Here is a 9,299-nt window from a genome sequence, read left to right on the forward strand (position 1 = left end):
CCTCTACTCATTCATATTTTTCCTGGGATCTCCTAAAGCTTAGAAAATAGGAGATCTACGCACATGAGATTTACTTTATAATGGAAAACTAAACCTTAAGCCAAGAATCCATCCCATGAAAGCATATTTTCTGAAATTTTCTTCATTTTACAATATTGGAAAATTTTTCAAGTGATATTTATTTGCAATCTGTTTTAGGAGAAATGTGGGGAACTGATGAGCATCAGAAAATCCAGGACAGACTTTTGACACAATTTGAAGATAAATTCACAAACACACTGACTGAAGAAAAAGTCAACGAATGTCATAAGAAATTTGCAAATGCATTTCCTCTTAACTCGGACTTTTTTCCTTCCGGTCACAATCTCTATGAATATGACTTGTTTGAAAAGTGTTTAGAACATAATAATTTTGACTGTCATAATAATAATAGAATCCTTATAAGAAAGGCACATTCTGATTATAACGAACCTATGAAATCATTTTGCATTAATCCATCCTACCTTGTGGTAACCCCCTTTAAGTGTAATCATTGTGGGAAAGGATTTAGTCAAACCTTGGACCTCATCAGACACCTGAGAATTCATACTGGAGAGAAACCTTATGAATGTAAAAAATGTAGGAAAGCTTTCAGCCACAAGGAAAAACTCATTAAACATCATAAAATCCATAGTAGGGAACAGTCTTATGAATGTAATGAATGTGGGAAAGCTTTCATTAAAATGTCAAATCTCATTAGACATCAAAGAATTCATACTGGGGAGAAACCCTATGCATGTAAGGAATGTGGGAAATCCTTCAGCCAGAAATCAAATCTCATTGATCATGAAAAAATTCATACTGGAGAGAAACCGTATGAATGTAATGAGTGTGGGAAAGCATTCAGCCAGAAGCAAAGCCTCACTGCACATCAGAAAGTTCATACTGGGGAGAAACCTTATGCATGTAATGAATGTGGTAAAGCCTTCCCTCGAATTGCATCCCTTGCTCTTCATATGAGAAGTCATACAGGAGAAAAACCTTATAAATGTGATAAATGTGGAAAAGCCTTCTCTCAGTTTTCCATGCTTATTATTCATGTAAGAATTCATACAGGCGAGAAACCCTATGAATGTAATGAATGTGGAAAATCCTTCTCTCAAAGTTCAGCCCTTACTGTACATATGAGAAGTCATACTGGTGAAAAACCTTATGAATGTAAGGAATGTAGAAAAGCCTTCAGCCACAAGAAAAACTTCATCACACACCAGAAGATTCATACTAGAGAGAAACCTTATGAATGTAATGAATGTGGGAAAGCTTTCATTCAGATGTCAAATCTTGTTAGACACCAGAGAATTCACACTGGAGAAAAACCCTACATATGTAAGGAATGTGGCAAAGCCTTTAGCCAGAAATCAAATCTCATTGCCCATGAAAAAATTCATTCTGGAGAGAAACCCTATGAATGTAATGAATGTGGTAAAGCCTTCAGCCAGAAGCAAAACTTTATAACACATCAGAAAGTACACACTGGAGAGAAACCTTATGATTGTAATGAATGTGGTAAAGCCTTTTCTCAAATTGCATCCCTTACTCTTCATCTGAGAAGTCACACAGGAGAAAAGCCTTATGAATGTGATAAATGTGGGAAAGCCTTCTCTCAGTGCTCACTGCTCAATTTACATATGAGAAGTCATACTGGTGAGAAGCCCTATGTATGTAATGAATGTGGAAAAGCTTTCTCTCAGAGAACTTCTCTTATTGTGCATATGAGAGGTCATACAGGTGAGAAACCCTATGAATGTAATAAATGTGGAAAGGCCTTCTCCCAGAGCTCATCCCTTACTATACATATACGAGGTCATACAGGTGAGAAACCCTTTGACTGTAGTAAATGTGGAAAAGCCTTCTCTCAAATCTCATCTCTTACACTTCATATGAGAAAACATACAGGTGAGAAGCCTTATCATTGTAATGAGTGTGGTAAGGCTTTTAGCCAAAAGTCACACCTTGTTAGACACCAGAGAATTCATACTCAGTAGAAATAGAAACACTGAATATTGTAAAGATGGAAAGGCCTTCAGAATTAGCACCTCCTTTCACATTACATAATTGGTTCTAGAGTAGAAAACTATGAATGTGGAAAGCCTTTTGAAGAAGTCACACAATTGTGAAACATGGGAATTCTTACACAACATGACAAATTGTGTAACGAATAAACTGAATATCAAAAACCTTCATAGACCTCTATTGATATTTATTCAGCATCCTTATTAAAATATGAAGCAAGATATCTGCTACCAGCATATCAGCATTATAGCTGAGCTCCTATGCTAGCCATTGTATTAAGCAAGATTGGGGGGAAAAGAAACTATAAAAAGATCATCTTACACAAGAAATAGTTCATTTAAAAATGTGTTGATATAAAATGTCTAAGGAAAAACACAGCATTAACTACAAGACACACACATATATAAAGAAGTTACAAAACATTTGGAAGGGCACAAAATAGGACCTGAAATTTTGAGAAAAATAACATTGTCTGAAAACACATTTTCAAAAATGTAAATTCATAAATCTCTAAGGTACTTCCACTCAGAGTTTTCACTAAATTTTAAGAATTTCATAAACTGACTTAATATTATAGATGAGAATATAAAGGACCACAAATAGCTGAAACAAGTGAAAAACAAAAGAAGACACAGTCTACTAGATAGCACCACATATTTAAAACTGGTGTCTAAACAATGTGTCCTTGATAAGTAAATAAATCAGTGGAAACAAAACAAGGATTGAAGAAAGGAGACATGGAAATTTTGTGTATGGTATTGCTATTGAAGTCATTGGAGAAAGAATGGCCAATTCAATAAATGGAAGAGTCATATGAACAAAAAAATGGTATCTCTCTACTTTATACCATATACAAAAATAAAATCCAGATGGAGTGAAGACCAGAATATAAAAAGCAAAATTCTAAAACTATGATGAAAACGAAATAGATTTATTACTTTAGAATAACTGGATCACTCTAAGAACACATAAATATGAAATAGTCGTTTCTATTTTGGTGTATTGCCTTCAGAGGCACACAGATACGAGCACGAAGATACACATCTCTGTGTTCATCATGGTTTGTATTACACTAAATTGGACATAACAAATTCTCAGTAGAAGGACAGATTAATACCATGTAATTATTGCTATGATAGAATACGTATTTAGAGAAAAGGTACAAATTTGACATATAGTTACATAGATCACAGTATAAATATTGAGAGAGAAAAATGTACAATGAAAAGATGTAACATTTGTATAAGTTTAATAAAATAATGCAAAAAACAGTACTGTGTATTGGTCATAGATCCATTTATGACATTGGTTGCCTTTCAGAAAGTGGGAGGTGTTTAAATGGAATTGTTATATTTATCTGTGACATTTCTTTAATAAAAGAATGAAAGCAAATATAATGGTCGTAACAAATCTGGTTGTTAAGATTATGTTGCTATCTTTTGTATTCTTTCTTGCCTTATTTTCCTGTTTCTCTAAAATAAGATTTAAATGGGTGAAGGACAAGACCTACAGAAAACTTAAAAATGGATTATGATCAAATACTAACATTTATAGAAAATTATCTTTACTAACACACAAACCAAACTAAGATACTTTGCTTACCCTCTTTTCACAATGTTAATTCAGATAATAAAAACCAGCAGTACATACATAGCATTTACTTGATGCGAATTTAAAAATTTATTTTTATTTTAAACACAAATTCTCTAGTTGAAAGCAGTGAAGAAACAAAAGAAATAGTCAATTGTGGAGATAATTGGCTCTCCATCTGCAAAAAAAAATCACCTACATTTGGCTTGGTTTCAGATTGAAGAGAGAACATTCATACATACTATAAAACATGATGTTCTGACAATGTCAAGCCAAATATAATATGCGTGCATCAGAGGAGAAGGAATTTTAGCATATCTCAACAAAGCTTTATTTGGTTTCTGAATCCTTAAATGAGGGTGCAGATGCTGGTGATTTTAGATGTGTGAGATATGTGCCCAGTGGCTATGAAAGCTCATTTCCCTGTACTACATCTAAAATGTTTTGTATTTAGACCTCCCAAATATTTATGGAACTTGCATTTCCTTTTCTGTGAATACCTCTTTCATATATTTTGTCTGTTTTCTACTGGGACTTTCAAAGATGTTTTTATTGGGGCACCTGGGTGGTGCAGTTGGTTGAGTGTCGGACTCTTGGTTTCAGCTCAGGTCATGATCTCTGGGTCCTGGGATTGAGCCCTGAAACAGGCTCTGTGCTCAGCTTGGAGTCTGCTTGAGATTCTCCCTCTGCCTTCCACCCACTCTCTCTCAAATAAAAAATCTTTTTTCTTAAAAAGATCTTTTTATTTAGAAATAATTATAGATTTATAGGAGGTTGCAGAAATAATACCCTGCAGTACTGTTTGTGTATCCTACATCATTTCCCCTAATATTAACATTTTACATAATTAAAGTACAATATCAAATTCGACATTGGCACAATCTGTACGTTACCAGATTTCAGTCGTTCTGCACGCGCTTGTGTGTGTCCATGTAGTTCTATATGGTTTTATCTTGTGTAGGTTAACTGCCACCACAATCAACATATAGAACTTCCACCACCACAAAGATCCCTCACCCTTAACCCCTTCCTCCCCTCTCCTTCCCAGGCCTCATCTTTGGCAAGCAGTAATCTCTTATATAATCTTGTTACATCAAGAATGTTTTATAGGGGTACCTGGGTGGCTCAGTTGGTTAAGTGTCTGACTCTTGATTTTGGCTCAGGTTATGATCCCAGGATTGTTAGATCGAGCCCTGTGTCAGGCTCTGCACTGGGCATGGAGCCTGCCTGGGAGTCTCTCTCCCTCTCCCTCTTCCCCTCCACCCCCCCCCCCCGTGTGCCTTGCTCTTTTTTTTTTTTTTAAACACTTTCTAAATGGAATCAGGGGTGCCTGGGTGGCTCAGTCATTTAAGCATCTGGCTCAGGTCATGATCTCAGGGACATGAGATTGAGTCCCACATCAGGCTCTGTGCTAAGAGCGCAGAGTCTGCTTGACACCCTTTCCCCTCCATCCCTCTCTTCCTCTTCTCAAATAAAATCTTAATAAATAGAATCATATACTATATAACCTTCTGAGAATATTGTTTTTCATTCAACATGCTTCCCTTGAGATAAATCAATCCCCATTGTTCCAGATACAATAATTTTTGTTTTTTAAGTTTCTCAGTATTTTTCCATGGTATGGAATATGGTTTCTCTAACCGTTGAGCCTTTGAAAGACATTGGTTAGTACCAATTTTTGGTTAGTACACAGACCTGCTATGAACATTCATCTGCCATTTTATTGGTTGTTTTGTTCCCTCTATTTTGTTCTCTGTCCTTTTCATGCATTACTGCAGGTTACTTTAGCATTTAAAATTCTACTTTAGAGTTCTTGAGTGTATATGGATTTTTTTAGTAGTTGTTCTATGTATTACATCATACATATATAACTTCCATATTCTACTTGTGTCATCATTTAACCAGTTCAAAATCTTATCTCAACTGAGATTCTTTAATTTCCCCTCACTTTATTATATAATTGTATCAAGTATTTCCTCTATATACCTTAAGAACTATATGAGACAGTATTGCCATTTAAAAGCTTTAACCATCTAGCATAATTTAGGAAGGTCCATAGGAGAAAGACAGTCTATTAAATGTCTTCACTTACTTTTTCTGTTCTTTCCTCATTCCACATGTTCCATGTTTCCTTCATTTTTTTTTTCTGCTGAAAGAACTTCCTTTAGCCACTCTTTTAGTGTAGGTCTCCTGGCAACAAATTATCTTAGTTTTCCATTATCTGAGTAGGTTTTCATTTCACCTTCATTCCTAAAGGCTATTTCTTGCTGATGGAAAATTCTGGTTGACCAATCTTTCAGCACTTGAAAAAGGTGCCACTTCATTTTGGCCTTCAGGTTTTCTGCTAAGAACTCTCATTTGGAGGCATCTGGGTGGCTCAGTCATTAAGTGGCTGCCTTCAGCTCAGGTCATGATCCCAGGGTCCTGGGATCAAGCCCTGCCCAGTGGGAAGCCTGCTTCTCCCTCTCCCTCTGCCTGCTGCTTCCCCTACTTGTGCTCTCTCTCTCTCTCTCTGTCAATAAATAAATAAATAAATAAATAAATAAATAAATAAATAAATAAAATCTAAAAAAAAAAAAAAAGAAAAACTAACTTAAAAAAAAAAAAACAACCCTCTCATTTGGACCATTCCTCTATAGGTAACGTGTTGTTTCTCCCTAGCTGCTTTCAAGAATTGTTTCTAATCTTTAGTAAGTATTCTTAAGTTTGATTATCATGTATCTTGGCATGAATTTCTTTGGACTTACGCTGTTTAGAGTTTGCTCGGCTTCTTGAATCTGTTGACATATTTATTGCCACAGTTGGGGTATTTTCTGCCATTATTCTTTTGAATGTGTCCATGTAGTTCTATATATGGTTTTATCTTGTGTAGATTTCTCTGCCACCACAATCAACACACAGAACTTCCACCATCACAAAGATCCCTTGTTCTATCCCTTTGTTGTCACACCCTTAACCCCTTCCTCCCCCTGCTTCCCACTCCTAATCTTTGGCAAGCAGTAATCTCTTCTATAATCTTGTCATATCAAGAATATTTTATAGGGGCACGTCGGTGACTCGGTTAAGTGTCTGACTCTTGATTTTGGTTCAGGTTATGATCCCTGTTGAATTTTTTTTTTTTTTTCATTTGGCTTAAGTAGGTACATATTTTTCCACTGAAGCACTTTTATAATGGTTGCTTTAAATTCCTTGCCAGATAACTCCTGTCACCTTGGTGTTGATGTCTTTTGTTTGTCTTATTTAAGTTTGAGATTTCCCTGTTTTTGATATGATGAATCATTTTCATTTCTATCATGGACATTTTGTGTGCTGTGCTCTGAGACTCTAGATCCTATTTAACCTCCTTTTTGCAGTCAGTCACCCTGTTTGGGCATAGCTTGAGGGTCCAGGTGGGAGTGCATATTCAGCTCCCTGCTGAGCCCCACTGACTCAACTCAAGCAAAAGTGGAGCACTGATACCCACCCTATTTTCAATGGACAGGGGTGGAAGTTCAATTTCCCATTCAGCCCAGCTAAAACAGGGTGTGAAGAATGGAGAGGAAACAGTGATAACTAGTCCCACCTTGTTGCTAGAGCTTGTTGGATGGGAGTAGAAATTCAGTTCATTGGGCTCTGATAAAGGGGAGGGTGAAAAGCTGATCATTTCTTTTTTCCTTTAATTAAAATGAGTTTGCTCGGCTCCACAACCAAGCTGAGTTGTTTTAAGATTTTAATCTCTCGAGCAGAAGATATATAGATATCCAACAGTTACTTGAAAAGATGTTCAGCATCATGAGTAACTAAAGAAATGCAAATCAAAACCACAATGAACTAACACTTCACTCCTATAAAAATTACTATCATCAAAAAGACAAAAGATAAATGCTTGCAAGGATGTGGAAAAAGGGGAGCACTTTTGCATTGTTGGTGGTATTGTAAATTGGTGCAAACCACTATGGAAAATAGTATGGAGATTCCTCAAACAAACAAACAAACAAACAAACAAAAAAAAACTACCATATAATCCAGCATTTCTATCTCTGGGAATATAGCCAAAGGAAACAAAAACACTATGTTAAAAAGGTATCTGCATTTCCATGTTCACAGCAAGATCATCTACAATAGCTAAGATAAGGGAGCAAGCTAAGCATCTATCAATGGATGAATGGATAAAGAATTTGTGGCATGTGCACACATACACACAATGGAATATTCAACCATAAAAAAGGAAATCCTGTCATTTGCGACAACATGGATGAACCTTGAGGGCATTATGCTAGGTGAAGTAAGTCAAATGAGAAAGACAAATACCACATGATTTCACTTATATGTGGAATCTAAAAAATAAAAACAAAAAACTGACTCAGAAAAAGATCAGTTTTGTGGTTACTGGAGGCAGTGGGAGGGGGAGTTGTATAAAGGTGGCCAAAAGCTACAAACTTCCAGTTTTAGATAAATAAGTACTAGGGATGTAATGTACCTCATGATGACTGTGGTTAACACTGCCATATGGTATATTTTAAAGAGATCTACACTTTCAATGCCATCCCGATAAAAATACCAATGACATTTTTCAAGGAACTGGAACAAACAGCCCTTAAATTTGTGTGGAACCAGAAAAGGCCTCGAATCACCAAGGAATTGTTGAAAAGGAAAAACAAAGCTGGGGGCATTACGTTGCCGGATTTCAAGCTATACTACAATGTTATGATCACAAAGACAGCATGGTACTGGCACGAAAACAGACACATAGACCAATGGAACAGAATAGAGAACCCAGAAATGGACCCTCGGCTCTTTGGGCAACTAATGTTTGACAAAGCAGGGAAAAACATCCAGTGGAAAAAAGACAGTCTCTTCAATAAATGGTGCTGGGAAAATTGGACAGCTACATGCAAAAGAATGAAACTTGACCACTCTCTCACACCATACACAAAGATAAACTCCAAATGGATGAAAGACCTCGATGTGAGACAAGAATCCATCAAATCCTAGAGGAGAACCTCTTTGACATCAGCCACAGCAACTTTTTCATGACACATCTCCAAAGGCAAGAGAAACAAAAGATAAAATGAACTTATGGGACTTCATCAAGATAAAAAGCTTCTGCACAGCCATGGAAACAGTCAAAAAAAACTAAGAGGCAGCCCACAGAATGGGAGAATATATTTGCAAATGACACTACAGATAAAGGACTGGTATCCAAGATCTACAAAGAACTTCTCAAACTCAATACATGAGAAACAAATAAATCATAAAATGGGCAGAAGATATGAACAGATACTTTTCCAATGAAGATATACAAATGGCTAAGAAACACATGAAAAAATGTTCAAAATCATTAGCCATCAGGGAAATTAAAATCAAAACCACACTGAGATACCACCTTATGCCAGTTAGAATGGCAAAAATAGACAAGGCAAGAAGCAACAATTGCTGGAGAGGATGTGGAGAAAGGGGATCCCTCCTACATTGTTGGTGGGAATGCAAGTTGGTACAGCCACTCTGGAAACAGTGTGGCAGTCCCTTAAAAAGTTAAAAAGTGAGCTACCCTATGATCCAGCCATTGCACTACCGGGTGTTTACCCCAAAGATACAGACGTAGTGAAGAGAAGGGCCATATGCACCCCAGTGTTCATAGCAGCAATGTCCACAATAGCTAAATCGTGGAAGGAGCC

At 36.5% G+C, this 9,299-nt stretch overlaps 1 protein-coding gene across 3 annotated transcripts in view; it reads left to right on the forward strand.

The window, feature by feature from the left end:
• The window catches only part of ZNF569 (zinc finger protein 569), a 53,294-nt gene extending 49,850 nt beyond the window's left edge, over positions 1-3,444 (forward strand). For all 3 annotated transcript variants that reach the window (XM_026482417.4, XM_026482418.4, XM_057314709.1), the window contains one exon: positions 199-3,444. In XM_026482417.4, the coding sequence (XP_026338202.1) occupies positions 199-2,024 (1,826 nt within the window). In that variant the 3' untranslated portion in view covers positions 2,025-3,444. The remainder of the gene's footprint in view (positions 1-198) is intronic.
• The last annotated feature ends 5,855 nt before the right edge of the window (positions 3,445-9,299 follow it).

This window comes from Ursus arctos, unplaced genomic scaffold (assembly GCF_023065955.2).
Source record: "Ursus arctos isolate Adak ecotype North America unplaced genomic scaffold, UrsArc2.0 scaffold_19, whole genome shotgun sequence".
Classification (NCBI taxonomy): Eukaryota; Metazoa; Chordata; class Mammalia; order Carnivora; family Ursidae; genus Ursus; species Ursus arctos.